The 27035-nt window shown below is 38.4% G+C and overlaps 1 protein-coding gene across 5 annotated transcripts in view; it reads left to right on the top strand.

Annotated features, from left to right (window-relative positions):
• Positions 1-27035, top strand: part of SHTN1 (shootin 1) — a 120563-nt gene that overhangs the window by 80477 nt on the left and 13051 nt on the right. For 3 of the 5 annotated variants that reach the window (XM_025395605.1, XM_025395607.1, XM_025395606.1), the window contains 5 exons: positions 3382-3464; positions 9432-9541; positions 13058-13111; positions 18130-18250; positions 22646-22838. In XM_025395605.1, the coding sequence (XP_025251390.1) occupies positions 3382-3464; positions 9432-9541; positions 13058-13111; positions 18130-18250; positions 22646-22838 (561 nt within the window). Of the gene's footprint in view, positions 1-3381; positions 3465-9431; positions 9542-13057; positions 13112-18129; positions 18251-22645; positions 22839-24064; positions 24294-27035 lie in introns of those variants that run through there. The other 2 variants (XM_025395608.1, XM_025395609.1) reach the window with 2 other exon arrangements.

The following is a 27035-nucleotide window of genomic DNA, read 5'->3' as shown; positions in this document are numbered from 1 at the left end:
GGTGCCTGTAGTCCCAGCTACTTGGGAGGCTGAGGCAGGAGAATGGCAGGAACCTGGGAGGCAGAGCTTGCAGTGAGCCAAGATCGCACCACTGCACTCCAGCCTGGGCGACAGAGCAAGACTCTGTCTCAAAAAAAAAAAAAAAAAAACAACCTAACGGGTGAAAATTCTCCACTGAAATGTTCCGTCTTGGGATGACACGTGCCTGAAATTTTATTCATTCAATTGAAATGACAGTGAAATGGGGCGGTGATGGCCAGAGGTTTGAGTATGGGTCCCAGATGTCTTGACCTAATCTCCTCTGGCCTGTGAGTCCTGCCTTCCCTGTAGTGTGAGTCCCATCTTGACTGTTGGTTTCAATATTGCAGTGATTTTCCTCTGAGCACTGTATGTCTACAACTTACGCTTCAACTCAGAATCCTTTACGCTAATGCTTTCTGTCATCTAGGTGGTTTATGCTAATAAACAGGTATTATTCTTCACACGTGTAAATATATATATAAGTACTCTGAGCAGTAAAAATAAATTCCTGCTTCATCATCTTTATGTACAATAATGTACACTTGCAAAATTTCCTCGCAGAAGCAGAGGCGAAGTCAGTGCAGAGTGTGGTGCGAGGGTAAGGTGAGACATCTGATTAGTGAGAACCCTCCTCACACCCAGCCCACCACGGAGTGGTAACAAGTAGATTCAGCTGACAGAATGGCAAATTGAGCAAGTAAAGTTTATCTTATTCTTTATAACTTCCAGAATAAAATGTACTTATTTCAAAGTTCTATGTAAATTAGAATTTCTAACTTTTGTGAAAATAATTTAATTCCATTTGGCCATTGCAAGCCCAAAGAAGAGAAACTAGACAAAGTCAGAAGCTCCGTGATTGGTTCCCAAGCTAGATAGAGCAGGATGTGTTTTTTTCTTTCTACTGTGCTTTATGGGAGATTATCCAGCGAGTCTGGGAATTTTAAGGCAAGGCAATTAGGAAGGGGATTAATAATATAAGCAAACGTAGAATTGAAAAGTTAAAAAAGCTAGAAATTATAATGATTAGGAAACTGGAGGCTGGGCACAATGGCTCACGTCTGTAATCCCAGCCTTTTGGGAGGCCAAGGCAGGAAGATTGAGGCCAGGAGTTCAGGACCAGCCTGGGCAACATGGTGAGACCCCTCCAAAAAATTAAAAAACATTAACCAGGAGTGATGGTGTGCCCGTAGTCCCAGCTACTCCAAAGGCTGAGGCAGGAAGATCACTTGAGCGCAGGAGATCAGAGCTGCAATGAGTGGTGATCATGCCCTTGCACTCCAGCATGGGCAACAGAGTGAGACCCCGTCTCAGAAAAAAAAAAAAAAGGATAAAAAAGAAGCATTGGGTGGTGATATCTTCTGAACAAGCGTTACTCTGTATATCCATTTGCCCCTTTTCCTAAGGGCAACATTATGCCTTTCTTATCCTCCAAGTATTTGTTTTCTATTGCTGGACTGTTTTGCAAATACAGTTCACCACACTGAGTTCATTTATGATGCAGCTGAAGGAATTCAAAAATTATTGATTCACTCGTGTTTTGGAAACATTTTATGGAGGAAATGATAATATATGCAGATGTGTACACAAGCCAATGGACAGTTTTAAAATAATGTTAAAGCGAACATCTGTGTAATCACCCTCCACATCAAGAAATAGGCAATACTGGCACCCTAATTCTTTCCTTTGATCCTTTTCCAAAGATAAGCACCTTTCTCTCTAATCGCTGTCTTTTATGGTGATCATTTCCTTGCATTATTGAAGAAAAATTTTCCTGTCTAACATGTATCCCTAAACTACTGTAAATATCTGTATGGCTTGGTTTTGAACTTTATATAATTGGAATTTTCATGTATCATTGTGGTCTTGCTCTTTTTAGTCTACATTATTATTTTTATTTATTTATATATGTATTTTTTTTTTTTAGATGGAGTTTCGCTCTTGTTGCCCAGGCTGGAGTGCAGTGGTGCGATCTTGGCTCACTGCAACCTCTGCCTCCCAGGTTCAAGCGATTCTCCTGCCTCAGCTTCCCAAGTAGCTGGGATTACAGACACCCGCCACCACGCCCAGCTAATTTTTTCATATTTTTAGTAGAGACAGGGTTTCACCATGTTGGCAAGGCTGGTCTCGAACTCCTGACCTCAGGTGATCTGCCCACCTTGGCCTCCCAAAGTACTGGGATTGCAGGTGTGAGCCACAGCTCCCAGCCTACTCTATGCTATTGTGTAAGATTCATCTGTTGTGTAGCTTAAGTCCATTCATATTCACTGGTGTCTAACTCACTTTATGAAAGTCTCAGAATGTACTTATCCATTGTGGTGCTGATGGACATTTGAGTTATTACCAGTTCTGGGGAATTACGGAAATTCTTCATGAGCATTCTTGTTCATGTATCCTGGTGCACAAGTGCTTGCCTTTCTGTAGGATATGTGGCAGTGGAATCACTGGCTCATAAGATACATATATTTTTTACTCTACTAGATAATTACAAAGAGTTTTCCAGAGTGGAATGTACTATTAATTTATATATCCTCTTTGGTTTGAGAACTTCTGTTACTCCACAGACCCACTAACACTTGATATTACCAGATTTATTTTGTCTGTTTGCTGAATGTATAGTGATATCCCAGCGTGGGTTTGTGTTTGCCTAACAGCTAATGAAGTCAAGCACCTCTTTTGTATATGTATTGGAAATTTGGACATCTTTTTTGGAGTTGCAAGGTTCTTTTCCATTTTGGATTATGCGCTTCTTCTCATTGACCTGTAGAATTTCGTTATATATCCTTGTCTTTTTATTCTGCATATCAAAGGTGATACAATTTTAGTATAGTCAAATTTATCATAATTTGATTTTACATAGATTTGTTTTTAAATGGGCCAGAGAGAGTGGTGTAAATATGTTTTATCTGTAAGTATTTGGTCTACATCATGTGGATTCAGATGTTTTTATACCCATAGTTCACAAATAGGTATGTACTGATAACATACACTTCTTACTATGAAACACTCCCTAATTCTTTCATTCTTCTCTCCCCCCAACATAGTACATAGATAACTATTTCTGAATTTTATATATATGTGTATTGAAATTTTTTGTCTGTTTTCCTTTGTTAAGTCTGTATGCATTTTACTATTAGTTATAGCAGTGTACTTTCTCCAATAATTAGTTTGGTTTTATACTGAAGAGGATGAGATGTGTTTCTCTTCTGTAAAGTGATGAAAACTTTAATATTATTAAAAATAGAAAGTAGACGACTTAAATTGTAGTTGTATATTCATGCACCTACCAAAGAGTGAGATTTTTACTGATTATTTAGGATCTAGGTATCCAGTAATCTGTTGATCTTTTTCTTTCTCCCAAAGATCCCTCATGTCCATGATCAGGAAACGATCCCACCCCAGTGGCAGTGGTGCTAAGAAAGAAAAGGCAACTCAACCAGAAGCAAGTAAGCATCACTTCCATTGGTGTAAGTGCTTGACGGTGTACGACTTGGGGGCCATTCACATGTTTGTTAAGTTCTTTGACAATAAACATGTTGTTGTATAACATTTATAGTATAAAGCACTGAACAGCTATAAGAATGAACCAGTGACTGTCATTGCCTTCCTGTCATTTATTATCTAGAGGAGATAAACACCCACACCTCACTGTAATGAGAGACATACTGGCAAATATATTTTCATTAAAGGTCAGGGTACCTTGGAGTGTACTGGAGAGAGAGGGAGTAATTCCAAATGAGGGATTTGGGGCAAGACTTCTTAGAGTTGGTAGCAAGTGACCTGGGACTTTGTCAAACACTTAGTATGTACTACTCCACTGTTGTGTGCTGGAGATACACGATATAGAAGTTACATTCTAGTGTAACTAGGCAGGAAGTAAACAAGTAAATATGTAATTATTTAAATACAATTAAGGAGGAGTACACGGTGCTAAGAGATAGTGGAAGTGGACTGCTGGTGTCTGAAAGTGATGTTCAAGCTGAGTAATTGCACCTTTAGAACATTGGGTGGGTTGGATGGGTGGTGTTTAGGGTAAAACCATTTCAAATAGAGGAGCAGCGGATTCAAAGGTCCAAAGTGTCCAGGAAGGAACTTGGTATATTAGGAAACTGAAAGAAAGTTGATATGACTGGAACATGGTGGCCAAGAGAGGAGGTCTAATAGGTAGGCAGGAGCCAGATTCTGGAGGTCAAGGTCAAGGTCAAGGTTCTGGAATTTCTCCTAAGAGCAGTAGAAGTTTTAAGCAGACGTATAACATGATGAGAATTGTCCTTAAAAAAAATCGCACTGGCTGCAGTGAGAGAACAGACTGTAAATGGATGAGGGTGGATGAGGGAAGACTATTGCAGTCATTCAGATGAATGTTGATGGTAGCTTCGATGAGGGTGGTAGCAGCAGAGGTAGAGAGACATGCATGAATTCAGGAACTATTTAGGGAGGTAAAATTCACAGGACTCTGGTTCACTGGAGATAGAGATATACAGGACAATGATTAGATGGGACTGGAGGGAGAAGGGCCCTCCCATTGAGCAGAGCCAGCAAGTGGCTAGATGCACTGGAGTCGGTTTGGTGTGCAGCCACAGTGACAGCAAAGGCTTAAAACAAGGGGGCCAGATCTTGGTCCTCTGTGCCTGCTGTTCTAACTCCATAGCCTCCATGCAGATTCGGGGCAGATAGCTGCTGTGTTCCAGACTCTTCGAACACATGAGTAGCTCATTACCATGCATTGTGACAGCATTTTGCTTTAAATTCTGTTACTTTAAGGATTTAATGTCCCACTCCCTACCTCTACTCTGGCTGTGGTGTTTGAGTCATTTCCACCTCTCTCCCCTGAGCAGATTGTAAGCTCTTTGAGGGTTTACTCTTCTCGGCAGCATCCCCTGCTTTCATGCATATTGAATGAATTGAAGTTTGGACTTCGTGTTTTGTCTCTTAGCAGGAATCTTGCAGCACCATTACAAATGAAAGCTGATTTCATCTCTAAGAATTGGCTTTCTGTGCCTGCCTTCTGCAATCCTTTGGACTCTATTCCTCTGTACATTAATGGGGCTGTAAGGCAAATTCTGCATTGCACAAGGCATTGCAGGATTCTGAAGCAGTTCCGCCTTTGGTGATTTGCTGGGCAGCCCTGCTCTTGGGTTACTGGCTGTTAGCGTTTCCTGATGCTGTAATTTAAATTTTGTTTCAATTTTTTCGGGGGAGACAATTGGTATATCTTAGAGGATTGGGGGGAAATCGGAATAAAATGAATTTTCCTTCTAAGTAAATCACATCATCAACTTGTCAACTTTGATAGCAGCTCAAATTAAAAAGAAAAATTGTTCTAAAATTTCTTAACCCCCAATTTTAGGAACTATACAGTTTTTCTTACAAAAATGATATTTATTTATAATTCATGAAATGTGACAGTATTTTCTCACACATCCTTGGGCTACCGGATTGCTATTTGGGGATTCTAAGTAGAGTTACCAATGTAGAAGTTGCTCTTGAGATTTTTAGACTGGAGCAACCCTAAAAATCATACAGCGTTGAATAATACATACTGTACTCACACGTGGCTGAAGCAGTACCCTCTTTCTATCTGGCAAGGCAGTTATTTATAGTGTCTTGTTAATAGGTCACACTGAAAAAATAGTTGTTGAGTGAATAAATCAATGATTAAATGCATGATGAATTAATGTCAGGCATCAAACATTGGAATTCTCTGTGACACTTTGGGGTTTGCATTTATAACATAGTGACTTGTCTCACATTCACTGTGTTTTCTTTCTTAGGTTAGCATCTTACGATGGCTTTTAACTTACAGTTGATGAGGTTTTCAGAGTTTATAAGTGGGGGAACGTTTACTCCTTACTTATGGCTCTAAAAAACTTCACTGTAAAGAAAGACTGCAGAATATTTTATAGATAGTGTTAAGAATTGAATGTAAGAGATCATTACACTCTGGAGATAATAACTCTGATTTTGACAAGAGTGTATTTATTAGGCCAGTTCTGGATTTCAAAAGTATGCCTACTGTTAATCATACATTCAGGTCATTAATTTGTTGGTATTTTCTTACTTTGCTGTGCCTTGATTTGCTAATCTGTAGATGGGGATAATAGTACTTCCTATTTCACAGGATTGTTGTGAGAATTAGTGAGTCTCACAATGTGAAAAGTGTTCAGAGTAGTATCCATCACAGAAAATACTCAAAATGTCACCATGGAAAAACATGGAAAAGGTACTAGCCATCATGTGGGAGGGGCAAAGGGAATCCTCATCCCACAGGTTCTTGTGATTATTGTAGCTAAGGAAATTTCTTTAACTTTATGACCTGATGTCAGATTTGAACTTAATTCAACTATAATGTATTTTTAGAAATTTGGTACATCATGGTGGCATAAGATTTTTTTTTTAAATTACCTTAAAAAAAAAAGTTAGTGAAATAGTAATCCTGTGGAATTTGGAAATTCATTTTTTTTTCTTTGAGGTAATAACAGAAGGTTTTATTTAGTAATCAGGTGATGGTTTTGTCTGTGGGTCTTTTTTTTTTTTTTTTTTTTTTAAAGGAACTAACTTATTTTTCAAGTGGATCTTAAAATTTAAGCCCCAGTTAATTACATGTAGCTTTCTGATCCAAGACTGACCTTGAAGCACTAACTCAAAGAGCATTTGATTTCATTTTCCTGTGGCAGTTCAATAACATTAGACCTGTTGTCTTCATTTGTCCCTTTTCTTTAATCTCCAGTATCCTGCATATTTCTATTGTCCCCTTGATTACATGCTTTTGTGAGACAATTACCAACTGTGTGATTGCAGAAAGAATTACAAAACATACCATGAGCTCTCTGTAGGTGATTCTTGCAGATTTATTAGAACTGCTTAATAGTTTAGAAGTTCATATAGATTGCTTTTTGCTAGGTCAAAAACAGGATCGGCAAGAGAGAAAGCTTGTGTGGCTAACCTCGCATTGCTCTTGTATTGCGCCTGAGTAGGGAATCTGATAAGAATGATTTCTTTTCCTTAAAACCAATTCAGCCTTTACATTTGAAAAAGACTGAGAAATTAAAGCCTGGTTTATAATCTGTACACAATACAGATAGTGGCACGTCTCTGAATTATCACTATGATTCTGGCAAGCAAATATAAGAAACTACTTTAAATTCCTGCTATGTTAGATGCTGTAGCAGATTTGAATGGTGTTGGCCATAATTCTCCATCTGTCTGCCTTAATTAGTTTTTGTATGGTGCATTTAATTGGGTTTCAGTCATTCCTTACAGAGTGCTAATCTGTTTGTAGGCGGTGTTCCTATTACCATGCAGCTCTTCCTAGACTCAAAATGGCAGACTTTCTGAAAAATCAAATGTTTTAAAAATGTATTTTCTATGGTGAAACCCCATCTCTACTAAAAATACAAAAATTAGCTGGGCATAGTGGCACGCGCCTATAATCCCAGCTACTCAAGAGGCTGAGGCAGGAGGATTGCTTGAACCTGGGAGTTGGAGGTTGCAGTGAGCCGAGATCGTGCCCTTGCACTCCAGCTCTGGGCAACAGGGCAAGACTCTATCTCAAAAAAAAAAAAAAAAAAAGTATTTTCTAGATTCTCAGGAATAAATCCCACACCCATACCAGATGCTTGGATGGCAGATCTGGGTTTTGTCTCCCTGGGTTTTGAATAGGGTCAGCAAAAGCACTGTGTAGTTCACAACACATATGCAGATATTGAGTGAGTGAGTGAGTGAGTGAATGAAGGAATGAATGATTGAATAAATGAATGAATTTCTACCCATCATAATTTACTTATCTGTTCCTTTGTTGATGTTTGTGAACCATCAGAAGAAGCTGCCTAAGAAAATGCTGTTTAAGGGCACATGATTGATCAACCCACAGTTTAGTCATCTTTCATTTACTGGTAGATGAGTTCTAACTTTGGTGACCATGTTTCCCATGTTGCTTGGCAAAAGATACTTGTTTTGACTTCTGGATCTGAAAACTGTTGTTTAGAGTTAAGAGATTTTAATTCTCAGCATTTCAATGGCTTCTGAGGTTGACAATTCTCTTTGAAGTTAGGATGGTATCAGAAAATCTAGGTTATACAGTGAATATGGCAGTGATCCCTCTTTGTGGACTTGTAGAGATGAGGATAATGGAAACTTCTGGTCTCTCTTAGTTGCTCCCCTAGGCACTTACACAAGAGGAATGGCTACCCAGGGTTGAAATGGAGTCTGGCCTTGTAGCAGAAAAAGAAGCCATAATAAGGCCTCCTTACTGCAAAGCCTGATACTGGAGCTAATTGGCTTGGGGATGCAGTAGTGATTGCCTGCATTTAGAAGCCAGCCTTTTGGGGTTTAGTCATTTCTACTCAAATCGTAAAGACATTAGTAGCCATTTAAAGCAGAAACTTCAGAAGCCAATAGTCAGCAGAGACTTGTTGAGTGCCCACCATATTGCCAGGCAGTGTAGAGTCTATTAAAGACAATAATTGGAAGGTCCCTATGAGATAAACTCAAATATGTAGGCTGCAGTGAGCTAGATGGAGGTAAACACAAGACCTAGAACTGCATTAATGGTGATAAATGTTCTGAAATGGTTCTGTGATTTTGCTCAAGCTATTCTACAAGAGAGACATTTCACTTTTCTGATGAACAGTTTAAGTTCACCTCAGTTACATTCATCCAATTGATACACATCTCCACCTCTTTTTTATTTATGTATTTTTTTTTTTTTTGCAGCAAAGTAGTGGCAAGTTTAAACAATAGATAGTTGAATTTTAAAATCAAATGTAATTACTTAATTGCAATTATTGCTACATGTGTTTTCTTTTAACAGTGACAATTTAAAAAGACTTGAGAAAGGTTTGCTTAAATGTTTCCTTTCCATATGATTCCTAAACAAAAGATGGCAATTTAAAAATAGATTTTATTTACTTGCTGTTTGTCTTTTGACTATAGACTTATTCCAACAAGAAAAACATCTATTTCATCTTTTTTTCCCCTAATGGATTTCTGGTAGTTGTTTCTTTTTTGGGCTGATTTCTTTGACATAGGATGTACAGTAAGTTGTAAAAACATCTTTGAGACAAAGATTATTTGGGATTAGGCACAAAGTTGGGATTTTAAAGACCTGGAAAAATGTTGACAAATGAACAAAGTCTACTTTGTTGACAGAGGCAAGACAATACTGACTTGGATCCAGGCTACAGATTTTTATAACTCTTATTTTTCTGATCAGATTTTTTTCTGTAAAAGTTTTTCCTTTAAATGTTGCTACCTGATAGCTATTAACCTTAGTACATTTTTAGTGTTCTGCAACTGTGAATGAAAAATGACCATGATTAATCACATAGTGTAATTTTTCCAAGTCACCAAAAAATAGGAAGTAGCTGTTTTCTTGTAACATAAGAGGATTTATGTATGTGTTCTTTGAACAGCTGAAGAAGTCACAGATCTAAAGAGACAAGCAGTTGAAGAGATGATGGATAGAATTAAAAAGGGAGTTCATCTTAGACCCGTTAATCAGACAGTCAGACCGAAGACAAAGGTATGAAGTGACTAAATGCTTTTTTCCCTGCTTGATATTTCCTTTTTTAAATGTACAGATTTGAAATTTGATGAAAACTGCATCAGGACTCACTGTCAAATCTTAGGATAAAGCTAATGTGTCACAAAAACTTTTACTTCCACATAAGCATGTTTCAGGAGGATCCATGGTGAACCTAAATCAGTATAAAATGGAAGCCATGTTCTTTTGGGGGTGCTGTCGTCTCATTACGAGAGACAGCGATATGAACTGTTACACCAAACAAATAACAATGATCACATCCTTTCTTTTGATTCCTGATTCTTTTGTATGATTCCACTGATTATCTACTATGCGCCAGATACTGTTTTAGGCACGGGGGATAAAGTAGTGAACAAAATAGGCAAACACCCTCGCCTTTCTGAGGCTTCTATTATAGTGGACGGAATCGCATAATAACAGCAGAACAAAACCAGGACAACTTTGGGGAAAATAGTGAGACTTATACAATTGTTTTCATTAATTTCACAAATGTTTTCCAAGTCACTTCAAGGAGAAAAACTCTCTTCTAAACTAGACCACAGCGAGTGCTCCAGGATCTGTGGAGGCGCTTAGAGTCCCTTTCATGATGTCTCCCCTGCCTTTGTTTGTATATCTGTTACATTTCAATAAGCCCAATAATAGTTTTAAACATTTTTCTTGAAAAATATTCTTTCTCCTCTCTAATTAGGTATGAACTGACTGGTTCTTTCTCTTCTTCCACTTCCCCTTCTTCCTTCCCCTTCTTCACTAACCTTTATGGTTTGGTTATTTCTCCCTCTCGAGGCTGCCCTGCCTCAACTGCGTGAACGTCCCCCAGTGTTATGACTGTTCAGTACACATTCTGAGGGTTTTGTCTTTTTTTTTTCTTTCTTTCTTTTTTCTTTTAGACGGAGTCTCACTCTGTCACCAGGCTAGAGTGCAGTGGCGCAATCTCGGCTCACTGCAACCTCTGCCTCCTGTGTTCAAGCGATTCTTCTGCCGCTGCCTCCCAAATAGCTGGGACTACAGGCGCCCGCCACCAAGCCCAGCTAATTTTTGTATTTTTAGTAGAGACGGGGTTTCACCATGTTGGCCAGGATGGTCTGGATCTCTTGACCTCGTGATCTGTCCGCCTTGGCCTCCCAAAGTGTTGGGATTACAGGCGTGAGCCACCGTGCCTGGCCTCTGATGGGTTTTCTAAGTTGCCACTTTGTCACAGGCAGGCAAAATAGCCATGTAAGGCGAGAGGGGCTATAGTGTGGGCTGTACGTGGGAAAAGATTGGAAAGAGGAAAAGAATACTCAACTCCAAGAGTAAATTTGCATCTAAGGAAACAGAAGCTTCAGCCAACCACGTAAAATAGTTCAGTCTTGTGCCAATGATCTGAAAGCAGTTTTCTAAGTAAAGGATGAAATGTAAAAGTGGAGGAGAAGCTGAGTGTGTAGAATGATCTGGCACAGCTGGCCCAGTGCTGGTGTCTGGCAAGAGAGTGAAGAGCAGAGCTGTTGGAGTTGGGCCCTGGCACTGTCACACAGCTTCCCCACACTTCTTCTCTTCAAGATGGAGACAGCACCTGTCTTATCTGACACATGGGGTTGTTGTCAAGATCAAATGGAATAAAGTGTGAAAATACTTTAAAATGCAAGGTCTGAGTGCCACCTTTGAAAAAGAATCCATTTTTATGACTTTCACATCACCACTAATTATGGAAAGAATAAGCAAAACCAAACTATTTACTAGAGAAAAACGCAATGCCATAAAGAAGCAAAATTAGTTTCGAAAGAAAAAGGTTGAAAACTTCTTAAATCATAAGCAATGTTCCATACATACTTTCATTTTCAGAATATCACTTTGTGCTTTTTCTTTCTTCCCATGACTCTTCCTGCAGTTACACATTATTTAATGTCAATTCAAACTCTGGGAAGCAACTGAGCAAGGATCAGTGGACGACTGGGTTTTCTTGCTGGTAATCTTAAACTGTGCAGATATAGTGCTGAATGACCTGGTCAATAACCTTTAAAACAAATGGTCGCTGCATGCTTGAGGACAGACGTCTTCCCCTAGTACCATCAGGGCTCTCCTGAAATGTCACAGATGGTGACATTTTGTGGTCCAGGGTGCAAAAGGCTTGTGCAGTCAGAGGGCAGCCTGAGTGGCATGGCAGCACTTTCGGGTATGCCTAAAGGCAGGGCATTTGTTTGAGCGTCACAGCTTATCACCTGAAGGGTTGACCTGCAGAAGTCAAGCCTGCCTTGAGAATATTAATTTAACCGCTTATTTTCTAAATTCCTTTGGTGGTGGTGTTGGTGCCAGTGTGGTTGAAATTAGTGTCTTAGTGCTTATTGACTGGCACTAAGGGCATGTGTATTTCACAGAAAATCTGCGCTATGAGAGCTGAATGCCTTAGCTTTGCACATGAGCAGCAAACCTCTCTCTCTCTTACTTCTCTGTTTTTAAAATTTGAAGTAGGATCTTATTTTTAGATTCTGTTTTTGAGAGGAAAGGATTATAGGTTGCTGTTGATTCACTCTCATTTTTTGATGAGAGAGACTATAACCTTACCTCTTCTCCAGGAATAGGAGGCTCAAGGGGTTCCTTTCACTGTGTCTGGCAAGTTTCCCCTTCATCTCTATCCTTCGTGAAAGGAAGTGGTACGAGGGAGATCAGAAGTCTTTTCTGAACTTACTTTCCATGAGGTTCTCATGCGAAATTTTCCCTCCATTAATTAGTTGAGTGATCTGCAGAGATCGTTAGGTATTGTGGGGCAGGCAAATCACACCCAGAATTTTACTTCAAGTCGTTTTGTCCGTGGTATGGCCAGAAGAGAGCTGAGCTTGTAATCAACACACCTAACTCAAATACTACCTTGCTCAAGCCTGACTTTCCCTCCAAGATGAGTGATTGGACTGCCCCTCCTCTGAGGTCTGTGACTGCTCTGGCAGCCAGCCATGCTAACTTTCTCCTGTAGCCAGGTGCTTTGCTGGACCCTGCTCTCTGGACTCTGTCCTCTTGGGAAATTCTTACATGCCAGGCCCCTGTAAGCTGACCTCCTCCCATAGCTTGTGGAGCTGAGAGAGGGTTTCTGCCCTGTGGCTTGCTTCTGCTCTGCACTGCCTTCTTCCTAGTCCCTGCTTGCTGGCAGAGTCCAGCAATGCCGGTGGAGAACAGTTTACTGTAAGAAGCTCTGAATAATTTGGAATCAGACCTTTGAAATCTGATGTTTACCAAATCTTCTCTATGATAATAATCAAGAGGTAACAATATGGTATTTAGAAGAGGGTAGCTTGTCTCCTTTCGCTTTGAATATAACTTCTTCTTTTTTGTTTAACTGCTACTTGAGAGCACTAACATGGCTAGTATTTTTTCCTAACCTTAAGACATAGACCTAATTTAACAATATACATAGTCATATATATTACCAATATAAGGCTACTAATACTTTGCCATGTAAAAATCATTGTTTAGTATCTTAAAACTGAATTACTCAGTAATTTTTCTTTCTTTTTAAAATTATAGCCAGAATCTTCTAAAGGCTGCGAAAGTGCAGTGGATGAACTAAAAGGAATACTGGTAAGAATAGATTTCGGTTTATTGTTTAGCTAATGGGGAAGTGAAAGGAGAGTATTTTAAAATCTGTTGTTTTGTGAGTTGTTTGTGGTGTGTTTTATTCCCATTTACAATTAGCCTCATCTTTGGCCAGTTTGATTGTGCTTACAGACTGCTCTATCACATATGTTAATAATGTATCAAATAACACTGTGCTGTTTTTATTCTGAAAGAGTGGTTACACTTTCACCAAAGTCATGGTTTCCTGTTCTTGCCCTCCAATCCTGGCATCACAGCTTGAAGATGAAGTGTCTGGCCATATGTAAGGATCCGTACATGTTGATGAAAAACAGAAATACAATAGATGAATAATGCTTTACTTTGAAGCCTAAAAGGAGAATCCTAAATGTGAAGCTAAGCGCCTCCCCAAATATCTTCGTAACAGGGTCACAGTCTGCCTTTCCTCACAGTCGAAACAATTATTTGATGATAAATTGAGGAATAAAATAAGAGGCCCTTTTTTATGTTACTAATTTTATTTTCTGACGGTTGGAGAGCATGCTTTGTGTCCCTTTCTAGTCATATTTTTGCTTTTCAAACTGTGAGCTTTTGCCGTGGAATCAGCGGCTACTGCACTCTCCAGCAGTTGCTGTCAGAGACAGATGCCTCACTTAGAAAATGTTTCAGATACTAAGAGCTCTATTCTCAGATCCTGTTTCAGTCCCAATCCCAGTTATTATGCACAGTAAGTCAACAAACATGGGGGCGGAGGTACAGGACTGAATACTCGCATGTTTGTTGTTGCTGTGCTAATTATGCATTGCATGTAGACATCCACATAATTGTGGTAAACAGGATTATTTTCATCAAGCATGTCTTTAAACAGTAGACTTAACCCAGAATGGCTTAATTAGTTTGCTTTAGTTTTAAGTGAGTGGGATTAGCACTGAAGAGAGGTGTATCACTGGCTAACAGTGGTGGCCTACCTACAGAATAATGTATTAAAGCCATTGAAAAAGCGTGTGGTGATTATCTAATGGATTCTTTGATCAGAAAAGTCTGTTATTCAGTGTTCTATTGAGGAGAACTCCCTATGACGGTCTCTTTTGTTATGTTTGTGTTATAATGCTAATTCATATTCATAAAGATGTCCCCTGGGGCACGGTTCTGGTCAACAGTGAAAGCGTAGACTATACTGAGTTTGACTTTTTAAAAATTAGGTTAATTTTGAAAATCAGACATTTCTATGAGGTACATATGATAATATTTGATTAGCCAAGATATCCCATTCTCTGAGAATGCTGGATGGTAGCAAGTTTACTGAATTACAGCATTACTCTTAAATACCTTATTCACCATAATTTTGTGCCACTTCAAGGAGAGAAATTCGTGAAATAATTTATAAATTATAAAAAAGTTTAAGACATCTTTTTTAATGCAAATTGCCCCCATCCTTCTTGCCTTGGATCTATCTTTAGATCTCACCGCCTTACCTGGCATTAATGTATCACTAGGAGTTACTACTCTGACAATATTATTTCTTTACCTTAAGTTTTTTTAAAAGTAGAACTCATGATTCTCTCCCCTACTCTTTGCCAAGTGGCAGTTCTCCTCTTCCCCCATAGAAGTTTCTTTGAGGGAGGATGGACTATTTGTAATTCCCTGTCACCTGGAGCCTATAAACCACACACATTCTTATAAAAAAGAGAAAAAGAAAGCTCCTAGCTCAACGTGCCAGACATTTGGGTCTTTGGTGGTGCTTGTTGCTGAAGTTCAGACTAGTTCGATTATTGAAGTTAGTACCCTGTAAAACACATGGTGCCAACCTCACAATCAAGGCATGTAAGAAACAATTAAGATGAACACAAAAAGCCTGCATTTTGTGTACTGAAAAACACAAGCACTGGTACCAGGGGTTGTCAAGAAACCAAGAAACACTGGGTTTGGTTCTATTGTGGAACAGAACCAGAAAGAAGCTCAGTGTGGGTTATTTTTTGATGAAATGGAATGTGACCCAAGTTGTAAGACTTAGTGATTTGGCCTTCTGCTAAGTTAGCCCACAGGTAGAAAACAAGTCTCTGGTTTGGGGGAGTTTCAAAGCCCTATTCTATTTTCTGAGTTGAACAATTTTCAAGCCAGTTTTTAATGTCTCAGTATTGACTGACCTCCTTTTTCCAAACCTGCTTCCACTTAAGTTTTAAAGCTGGGTATTTTGTAGATAAAAATATGTATAGTCCATTTCTCATAGTCACAGAAGGTTTTGAGGTTTAGGAAATGAAACCTTTTGAGTCACCCCAGTTACTTAAAAAGCCACTCTAAGTGACAGTGATGATTTCTGAAGAATAGATTGATACAAATCAAAATTCTCTTCTCAATTTCGGTTGGCTGTAAATCAAAGAACTAAAATCAACTTTTAAAAAATTATATGGGTCTTTTTCAGACATCTTCAGTTTTCCAAAATACCCAGAAGTTTTTGAATAGTTAATTTTGCCTGACAATTAGATTAGTCAGTATTATGAACATTTGACTAGCGTGGGGCCTAAGATTGTTAAATGATCACAGTGGTTTGAAGTAGGAAAAGAGTATTGGTTTCAGACTTGGGAAATCTAAGTGCTAGATCCAGCCCTATCAGTGACTTATTGTGGGACCTGTCCCTAGACCCTGAGGCTCACTGAGTTTGAATTCTCTTTTCTATAAAGTGAAGGAATTATATGTACCACAGTTTCTCAGTTAATTTCTGATTCTCAAATTTTATGTTTCTAATATAAAGAGATAACTAAAATAGTCTTGGTATTTTATTAGCTGAGTTCTTCATCATTTCAGTTGAGAGTCATGCAGAAACCTTTCTTTCCTCCACAATTGCCCTTGTATTGAAAGTTTACTCATATATTAGCTGAAGCCACCACATCCATCAGTAAATGGAGAAAGAAGTTGGGGATTCAAGGGTTAGAACATGGAAAATGGATACCTTCAGTAATCAGGTATGATGAGAGAGTAGCTTACCACAGTCAAGAATTTGAGGAAATAATGCCATTATCCAAATAAAAAGCTAGAAAATATTGTGAAAGATACATTCGTCAATAAAAGATATCCTTGAAAGGTATGTATGTATATACGAACACACACATTATAAGTTTTCCTTGAATTAAATCAAGCCATTGAGAAAAATTACACAGTGTCCTTGCTATTGAAACAATGTAGTAGTTTTACAACTTATTTTAGTAGTGATGACCTTATGTTTTTCAAATATCTGTTTACAAATGATAGAGATGGTAAGTTTTAAAAAATTATCAATACAAATGATATGGGAATAGTAGTTGTAGTACTTTTTTCAAATGTAAAGTGGCTATGGTTCTATTTTCTGTATCTTGTCAGTATCGGTCACACCTCACGGTGTGACTCTTCTACACGTAGAAGCATATCAGCAATGTTAAAGAAACAAACCAGATTTTAATGATAAAATAAGCCATTAAAGTGTTACATGTGATGTGATAGTCCTTTTAATGTATTTAATGAATTTTCACAATAAATGAAAAACAAAAAGAGATACTTCTAGGGGAAAAAATTGTATGCCTGATTAAAATATGAGCCTTATTTAAGTCTTCTGCAAACCAGTTGATTAGGCAGCTGACAGCAAAATAATATAATCTCCTAATCTTGTTACGTCAGTTTCTTCCCTGACAACGGGTTACTTTTCTATAACTTTAAGCAGTTGGGGAAAAACTTCCCTAAACAAAATAACATAACTTCTGTTATATGAGATTTGTAGCCATTTGATTTTATAAGCACCTTTTTTTTTTGTTTGTTTTATTTTATAGGCTAAAGAAGAAACAAGGGTTACCATTTTTAGCCACTAGAGTTCTTAGAACCCTTCAGGGAGTTGGCAGGCAGGGAGGGAGCGGGATCAAGGCAAGTCTTTAGTGAGTTCAGACATTACAGAGGCTGGGAACGTTTTTAGCCTTGGTGGACAAAAGCTGCCTTTTGGCTCTGGCATGAAGTCTGGCAAGTTACACCAGACCTGAGGTTCTTATTTCCTCTGATCAAAAGATTATGGTTCTCCTGCCTTCCCCTCCCTCCACTGCCTCCCAAGTATGTGGCACAGTTGAGAAGGACCATTTCAAAGAAATAATGGGCATCTCTTAGGAAAGACTTGTTGATGTATTAAATCCTTATATATACTGAGAAATACGTCCCCCAGTGTTCTGTACAGACACTTGACTAGTAATGGAGATGGAAAACCATAGCTGTCACTCTGTAACATACTTCTCGGAGGAGCCAGAGCAGGGAAACATGGATCTTTCTCTGTCTTCTTGAAAGCCAGTATCAGTTTCAGCAGGAGTACAGATTTATAGCATCTCTTGTTTCCCTCAGTGTCTTCTGGGCCCTGAATAATACATTAACTGTCCCCTGTGTTAGGAATGTGGAGTTAAGATGCTGACCCTTGCTTGCCTCTCTGTATGATTATAACTTTCCTTTCATACTGAAGTCAAGATGTGCTCAGTGCAGCCCTTCTTTGGGTCGGCCCCTGGAGAGCATTATGTGCCTCCTTTGACAGCTACGACGCCACGGACATCAGGTGTGCAGCCAGGGTCACCCTCTGAAGGATCAGTCACACATTTTTCAGTGCCGCTGTGATTTCAGTTTAGTAGCTTGTGGCTGCCATATAAACATATCCTTCTAAGGTGAGTTTAATATATCAATTCTCTTCTCCACCCAGTCAACACACATCAGTCTTAATCGTCGATATGCAGGTACCTTCCCACTGATGAATTTCACACAGTCACCTCTTCCAGAAGTGTTCTTGTACTGTTCTTCTGAAACAAAAGCTAGTATTTACACCATCAGTAGCATCTTCTTAAATGATCCAACACTCTGTCTTGTTGAAAATGTGCGCATTTAAAAAATATTAATATATAGCAAATTCATTTTGTTTCATAATTCCATTCAAATTCTGGTAATGTTTTCATGGTTTGATTTTTATATTCTTTTGTATATTGTATTAAGACATTAACCTTTTTGTTTTTGTTTTGTTTTCACTTTAGGGGACACTTAACAAATCCACTAGTTCAAGAAGCTTAAAATCCCTTGACCCTGAAAACAGTGAAACTGAGTTAGAAAGGATTTTGCGTCGCAGAAAGGTGACAGCAGAAGCAGATAGCAGTAGTAAGCCGGTTTGAATTCTCCACAGTCCTTCTCTTCATCTCTGAAACATCTTCTTCTAAGTCTCTTTTAACATGAAACAAGCTTTTAAAAATTATTATTAAAATATTTATTTTTAATATGAGTGAGAAGTATGGGATGGGTAAAGATATTTATGGATATCTCATAAGAACTCTTAGATATTTTTATTTATTGGTATGTTTATTTATTTGTAGGTAACCAGGCATTTATAGATCTGCTTTGTTTAATGCAAGATGCCCTTGTGTAAAGACATTCAGGAAGAGTTTTGGCAACAATATAGCATCAAATACAGGCTCTGGAGCCAGACCGCCCAAGTTGGAGTCCTAGTTCTCTTGTATACTAGCTGGTTGCCCTTAAGCAAATTACTCAACCTCTTTGTGCCTCAGTTTCTTCATCTATAAAATGAGAATAATAAAAGCACTGCTTCATAGGATTATTCTAAAGATTAAGTCAATATGTGAAAAATGCTTAGCAATGTGCATGGCACGAAATAAGCAGACAATAATTAGTAGTTGCAGTAGAAATTACACATCAGTTACAAATGCAAGAAAATCATCCTTACTCTTTGTATCCCTTTAGCTTAATGTGCCTACTTGTGAACTGAGTGACTGGGAAGTTCCAGCTCTGTCATCGACGATAATGTACCTACCATCTGAGCAAATCTCGAGCTCACAGTTTGTATTTGTGTGACATTAGGTCTGTATTAGGCCTCAAAATATTTCCCAGAACTGTGCGTGTCTTCAGTGGTTTCATCAGCTCGGTCATGGGAATTAATGGAAACCTTTATGAGATTTCCCCTTGTGGCCAGGTAGGAGGCCGGCTTCAAAAAACTACCTTAAAGTAAAATTAATCAGCAGCCACAGCTAATGGGCTGAGGCTTCTAGATTGAGTTCAGTCAGCTTCAAGTAGTCTATCATAACAGTTTAAATCTGGAAAATACTGAGTCACAGTGACCAAATTTAAGTAGCTAGAATATTAAAGATGGGTTTTTGAACATCAAGTTCTAATGTTCAGAGAGAGATTTACTCAGACAATTGAGTAAATTGATTCCTCGAACCCAGAGTGGTTTAATACCAACCAAACTTCTGTTATAAAAAGAGGAAACTTTTGTTTTCTTTAAAAAAAAAAAATCAACCATTCAGTTTTTAGGTTGGTTTGGAGGTTCTATTATTAAAATCTGACAAAGATTCTCCCCCCTACTGTGCCCCCCAAAACAACTACCTCAGGAAAATTAAGGGGGTGCCACAGCATTTTTTTTCTTAGGATGGCTTTGCGAGCATTATGCAGCCTCCACGTAACATATAATCGTTATTCATTTTGTGACTTAATCAGTGCTTGAGTCATCCTTTTCATCATTTCAGCCTTAAAGTGCTCATGTAAACATTGCTATTTTTAAGGACTTTGTTGAAGTGCCATTTTAGTGCTCTGTCGTTCACATTTTGTGTTTTGCCACTGGCTTTTTTGTTCCTCCAGAAACATTCTTACTTCACTCACAAATTTGGTCAAAATGTGCAACACTCACATTTCAGAGTTAGTTTTCAATGGAAGAAGTGAGCAAAGGTTTTTATTTCAGTTAATACGAAAATTTGAATATTTCAGAGTACAGAAAGGAACACATTTCGTGTACATGGTGGGAATCTTTCATTTTATGTATTATATTCCACCAATATACAAATACTTGTATTATTTTAGGGCAGTTAGAGTAGAAAATGCATATTCAGTAGAACCGTTAATAAATGAATAGAAAAATGAGAACTCATTGGTGAGGTAGAGAGCAAATACACGCTAAGAGAGTGACTTGTAATTGAGTAAAAATTTCCTTTGAGTTTCCTAATAGCCAAAGCAAAAGACAAAAAAAAGGAAGGAAGCAAACTTACAAAGTCTTATCATCTAAAAAAGAAATCATACCATTTTTTAGGTGGTGAAAACATTTTTCTATTATCAAACTAGAGGTGGCTTTTACCATGTAAGTATTTTTACAAAGGCTGTGGAGCGACAAATAAAAATTCCAGGGGGGAACCTAAGGAAGAAAGTAAAGCCGCAGAGCTGCATGGGGGGAGTCAGGTGACAGAGGTGAGGAGTTGGATAGGTTGGTGTCTCAGGTACTTGAATCTCTGGGGTGGTTTTCTTCTGCCCGCAAAGGCTTATGGGAAAGTAAATGTGAGGTCACCAGTAGAGAAAGGAAACGTCAGAAGAGAGACAGCCTGAGAGTTTGCAGAGCTAAGATCTCAGGTTAATGGTCATCTTCCCCAGGGACAAAGGATGTTGTACCCTTTTCCTTAGGATTTTTCTTATGCATCTAACTGATGCTCCCTTGTTTTACCTAGCCTTGTGGCCTACCAAACTAACATTTCAAAGAGCGGCAAGTGCCTCTTAGAGAACATTGGGCGGCTTAAACAGGATACAGTAATAATAATCTTAAACAGTGTACATTTTAAAAAATGTCTCTTTGTACACAAGAAAAATAGAGCTGTAGCTTAGCTCACTACTCTCCTTCCTTTTTGCAGAAAATGTGTTGGTATATTCAGAAGCAGATCTTTCTTACAAGGACAGGTTGTTTAAAGCTACCTAGTGTTGTAGTCAATGCTTACCCAAGGGCAGAATAGAGCTGATCAGAAGCAAATCTTGAATTCAACTTCGTATTTATATTTTCAGTAACTCTAATATTAATTGGTCTTTGTGTTCTGCCGTTCTCTCTTAACTGCCACAGCTCCATGCAACATGAGGCTTGACATAGCTGGGAGGAAAAGGCCTTTTTTTTTTTTTTTTTTTTCCCCCCCTCTGAGACGAAGTCTCTCTCTGTCACCCAGGCTGGAGTGCAGTGGCGTGATCTCGGCTCACTGCAACCTCTGCCTCCCGAGTTCAAGTGATTCTTTTGCCTCAGCCTCCCATGTAGCTGGGATTATAGGCGCCCACCATCACACCCAGCTGATTTTTGTATTTTTAGTAGAGACAGGGTTTCACCATGTTGGCCAGGTTGGTCTCTGACTCCTGACCTCAGGCGATCTGCCCGCCTCAGCCTCCCAAAGTGCTGGGATTGCAGCATGAACCACCACGCCCAGCCAGAAAAGGCCCTTTAAATCAAAATATCCAATAATGTCCAAACTTGTCTGCCTAGAGAGTATAGGTGAATTAAATAGGGAAGATAGAAACTAATGCTTTGTAAACTGGGGCTTCCACTAGAACAGAGAGGTCCTGTGTCACCTGTATAGAGCAAGGCTCAGAGAGGTGTCCAACAGAATGGGTTCACAAGTTTTTAGTCTCTCTTAGGTAGGTTTTTCAAATTAGACCTTCATTTTTAGAGTTGATATGTTACACTGTTATATTGAATACATCAGGCACATTAAATCCAAATGTAAGAATAGCATTCCAGAGCTTAATACCAATAGTCAGGGATTAGCTAGCATTTTGGATTATACCCACTAGTACTTTCCATCTTAAGATGATCTGACATTTGTTAGGGATAGACACCCAAGAGACACCCAAGTTTTGTGCTTTTCTTACTGGCACATTTCGAGGTTATCCTCTCACTTTATTTCTAGAAATAGTCATTTAATTTGCATATTTGTGACTTATGTCATAAATCTCTTTGTTTTAAAAACATTTTCCTTCTGAAGTTTCAAGAAGTACTTACTAGAATCATGCTTTGAGGAAAGCTGACTAGGATAGAATCTTTCCACCTAAAATTAGGGACTGGCTTCAATGCCCAGAATTTTTAGATTGATATGCCAATAATTCCAGTAACATGTTTTATTACTGTTTTTAAATCCTGTCCTAAAGAGCAGAAAAGTCCAAAAGGTAAATAGCCAAACTCTTTCCCACTTAATTTTTATAATTTTGTGTCTGTGTTTTAAGAGGAAATAAATCCACTTACTTCTCATTCACATTAAAATGAAAATGTTCATAAAAGCTGTTTAATGCTCAAGAAGCCTTCATGAGCCTTTTAGAAAGAGCCTTTTGACATTGTTCTGTTTTCTGTTTAAAATGCAGAGCTAAGTTTTGGGAAGAATTAACTCTTGAGAGGCGAAATGGTTCAAGTAGGGCTGTCAGAAAGCCATACTCTATGAGAGGAAAAGACTTTTCACAATTCCACTATTACTAAGGAACCTGGTCAGTGAGGGAATTGTGGCCTGGGATTTTGTGTTTTCTTAAAGGTTTGTGCGCAATTTCTCAGTGTGGTCCTGATAGATTGAAACGTAGTAGTACCACCAAAGCAGAGCAGATTTCCAACAAGAACCTTTTCCAGCATGCTCTTGAAATTTTAACAAACGTGGCCTTTTCACTTCTTGAGGGATTTTCAGCTAATCTGTTTTTCAGTACCATATTAATAAGCATCATACAGAATTATTAAACTTGAGGTATGTGTTTGGTTTTAAGGTCCAACTGGGATATTAGCAACCTCAGAGTCCAAATCCATGCCAGTGTTGGGTTCTGTATCCAGTGTAACAAAAACAGCCTTGAACAAGAAAACTCTGGAGGCAGAATTCAACAGCCCGTCCCCCCCAACACCTGAGCCAGGTGAAGGGCCCCGTAAATTGGAAGGATGCACAAGTTCCAAGGTTACGTTTCAGTAAGTAACGATGCTCTTTACTAAGTGGTGTATAGAAGAATCTGTAAATGACTAACTTGTGTGTTTCTTTGATTTGTTTCTCTTTAGAGAGATTTTGATTTGGCTCGCCAATAAATTCTCTTCTTCTTTTCATTTGATGGGCCAGCTTTTCATTCTAGGCTCCTAGCTAAGAGATCTCATTCAGATCTAAAGCAAGTACCATGTACAAAGAGAATTACTTCCCCTAAACTGGTTTGGTAATCAGGTTCTTCTACACAAAGAATTGATCTGGATGATACAGACTCTGCATCAGGAGACACTTAATCAGTCTTCCAAGATTAAATACATAGATCATCCCTCTTAATGGATGAGCAGCCCAAGAAGATACTAGATCTTTCAGAGGCTACTTAGAAGGGCACGCTTTTACAACCGTCTTTTCTAGTCTTCAGTTAAAGATGTGCCTAATATTGCTCTATCCTGAAAATGAAAACATACGATGTAAAGAGTTATCTGTATAGACTTGCTTCAGAGTGGCACTTTGATTGTCAAAGAGTTAATCCTGCTATTGAATGCGTTTCAGACAGATCTAGTGGAGGATCAATTTGTTTTATAACAATGGCAGCTCTTTCTGAAATTAGTCTACAGTTTTGCTTTAGTTCTCTTGCCAGGATGTCAGCTAGTTTGTCACTTAAAGAAAAGGAAGAGGTGAGACAAATCAGATCAGCCAAATATTGTAATCATGGTTAATTAAACCTCTGATTTCCTGTCCTATCAAGAGAGAAAGAACCCCTTTTTTGTAACTCTAGCTGTCTTAGCTTAAAAGGTGAAACCTGGACAAATGAAGTTGAAATTCAATTTGGATCTATTTTTGCCCACTGATATTTTCTTCCTGTCTTGCATTCTCTCATTGCTACTATTAACTTTGTTTTCTCTTCTGGAATGAATGGCCTTCTTTGCTGATTTACAGTTTTATCTAATTTCACTGTGTTTAAAAGCACATTTTCTCCTGTAGTCATGTGTTTCCTTTCTTTTGACTAGAGTCATTTGAACAGTTCTAACAGAAAGATGATCTATATTCATTCTTCATCTTTCCTATTAAATTTGTTTAACACCTAATTTGACATCAACAATCTGGCTACATTTGAACCAATATCCCGACACAAAAGCAATTTGGCTGAGACAAGTTAGTTTCTGATAAATGCTTCAGTGTGTGTGTATAGATTTTTTTCCTTTACCATTTTACACAGATAATCTGAATCAGAAAATACTGCAACTCCTTCTTCCTTTTGTCTGCCTTTTGTTCTCCAAAAGTAAGTGGAAATTACATTTCCAAGAAAGGAAATGAAATAATTGCAGGCCCAAGGTCTGCAAAATGTGTGTTGAATTGACAGTGAAAAGGATCCATGTGTTGACAGACACAGTTGTTAGATGCCATAAAGGCGGATGTGAAGCTCAATTTATTTCTCATCTTGCTTGTTCAATGACTGCTTAAGAGACACATTCCAATTTAATTTATCTACTTAAAGCTCTAATACAAATACTGTGGACTGCTGTATTAACTTTTAAACTTTGTAACCTAATGCTCGATTATTTGGTTCTTGACATTCTTTAGCTAAATAAAATAACTGATGCTGTGTATTTTCATATTGACAGTAATTTATCAAATAAGAGCACCTTTCTGGAAAAATCTGTTTCTTTTTTTTTTTTTTTTTTTTTTTTTTTTTTTTTTTTTTTTTTTTTTTGAGACGGAGTCTCGCGCTGTCGCCCAGGCTGGAGTGCAGTGGCGCGATCTCGGCTCACTGCAAGCTCCGCCTCCTGGGTTCACGCCATTCTCCTGCCTCAGCCTCCTGAGTAGCTGGGACTACAGGCGCCCACCACCGCGCCCGGCTAATTTTTTTGTATTTTTAGTAGAGACGGGGTTTCACTGTGGTCTCGATCTCCTGACCTTGTGATCCGCCCGCCTCGGCCTCCCAAAGTGCTGGGATTACAGGCGTGAGCCACCGCGCCCGGCGGAAAAATCTGTTTCTTAAGTATAATTAGACTATCCAGATTGAATCTGAGAATTCTGTGTATGTATAGGGTAATTATTTACCCAGATAGGCACACTTCATTCGTTTATGTTTAAACCTTTTAATGACTAAAAGAAGTTTAATTTAATGTAGTTACATGTAAGCTTTAACAGTTTGTATCGTTTGTCAGAATCCCCTGAAACTGGCCTAGCTTCCAGGAATGAGAAGGGTTATTTTCAGTGCTGTTTCTGGCTGGCTTTGACTAATAAGTACTCTATTATACTAACCACATTGTCTTACTTTATAGACTTGGCCTGTCAAAGCACTTTGAAGTCGGGTCAGCAATTAATAAGTAAAATATTTCCTTTGCTTTTAAAAACTGTCTTTGCATTCTAGTAGTTACACTTCTGTTTCGATCTGTGGCAACACCACCGTTAGTGTTTCAGGTGAGTGGCGCTATTGGCTTTTGACCTCAATCAAGGTCAAGGGAGGATGCCAATGACAGTTGGCTCTAATACAGACATTACTGCCCCAACATATGTATGCATGTGTGCTCTCTCTCTCTCTCTCTCTCTCACACACACACACACACACACACACACACCAGCCCCAGCCACTGTAACTTCCCTTCCCCCTCCCCTTTGGCCTCTTTGTCCCAGTACCACTTCACTCTAGGCCCTTTGCTGCCTGTCGTGGTCTTCTCTAAGAGCTGCATGGCTTACTCCCTCGCCTCCATGGATGTGTTGCTCAAATGTTATCTTCTTAATGAGGCCTACCCTGGCCACCCTATTCAAAATTGTAACTCCTCTTCCCTCAAGCTCTGATTCCCCCTTATCCTACCTCATTTCTCCCTAGAGCAGTTATCACCTTCTGACTTACTATATACTTTATTATATTTATTGTTTTATTTTTTTCTCTCCCCCACTGGAATGTAAGCTCCATGAGGGTAAGAATTTTTTCCTGTTTTGTCTATTGGTGTGTCTTACACACATGGAACGATTCCTGCCATATGGTAGGCTTTCAATAAATTCTTTTTGAATACATGAATGAATGAGCACATTTTCAGTATGACTAAAACAGTAGAATATCAACTACAATACTCAATCAGCATTCTCCCGTTATTCGACAGTCACATAGGCACATGAGCTTGATATTAGAGGTTTTTGTTGGTTGGTGGTTTGATTGAATTATTTGGTTTTAACACATTTTTTAAATGCCTGGAAACCATTTATATTCAGCTCAGTCTTGCCTCTCTTTTTTGCCATTGTACCTACTCCAAATTAAGTTACCAGAGACAACAGAATACCCAGTTGTAAAAGAAAGATTCAGCTGTGCTCATTTGATTGGCCTCAGATGGGACAGGAAAGTTTTGAAAACTGCCAAGAAATGTTTTAAGTGTAAAGGTAGAGACAAAGATGTTTTCTGCGTAAGATCTTCACTTAACCAGAAAATTAAATAACATCACACTGTACCTAGAAAGTTTTTTTTCTTTTAATAAATTCCTAAAATCAACATATGTACAGATTCCATATAATTGAGTAACTCCTCTCTGGTAAATTATAAAGTCAAAGATATGCTGATTTATTTCCTAGGGACCTATAAGAAGGCAAGAAACACTTTTAATGCTTAATTATAAGGATTAATTAAAATTAATGTTCTTGTCACCAACATACGCAAAGCAAGGGTTTTTTGTTTTGTTTTGTTTTTAAGAAAAAAGAAGAAAAAGAAAGGAAAAGATAATCAGGGCTTGGGAAAGCCTAATTTATTCTGCTTCTATTTTAAGAATAGCTTCAAAATGTGTCCTGTTAATTATTTCTAATAAGTATATACCATCTAATCCTAGTATCTTAAATCTCACAGTAAATGTGAATGTTATGAATTCCAATTGGTTATAATTTAGATCAGAATTATGCTCATCATGTCCCTTTATGCTATAAGAGGTAAAGGGCTGGCCAGGCACATTAAGTGCAAACCTCATTTTTGCTTTCATGCTCTTTCTGTTGATTAAGATTAAATCTGATAATGTTAAAATATAGTAAGATATTTTATTCACTGATTCAGGCCAATGAATGGGTGGGAATCAAAGAGAGAAAATTCTAAATTATAGAATTTTTTTTTTTTTTTGAGATATAGTCTTGCTGTCTCCCAGGCTGGAGTGCAATGGCATGATCTCGGCTCACTGCAACCTCAGCCACCCGAGTTCAAGCGA

This window comes from Theropithecus gelada, chromosome 9, assembly GCF_003255815.1.
Source record: "Theropithecus gelada isolate Dixy chromosome 9, Tgel_1.0, whole genome shotgun sequence".
Taxonomy (NCBI): Eukaryota; Metazoa; Chordata; class Mammalia; order Primates; family Cercopithecidae; genus Theropithecus; species Theropithecus gelada.
Note: the sequence above shows the minus strand (reverse complement) of the source record. Positions and strands in the feature narration are given on the sequence as shown.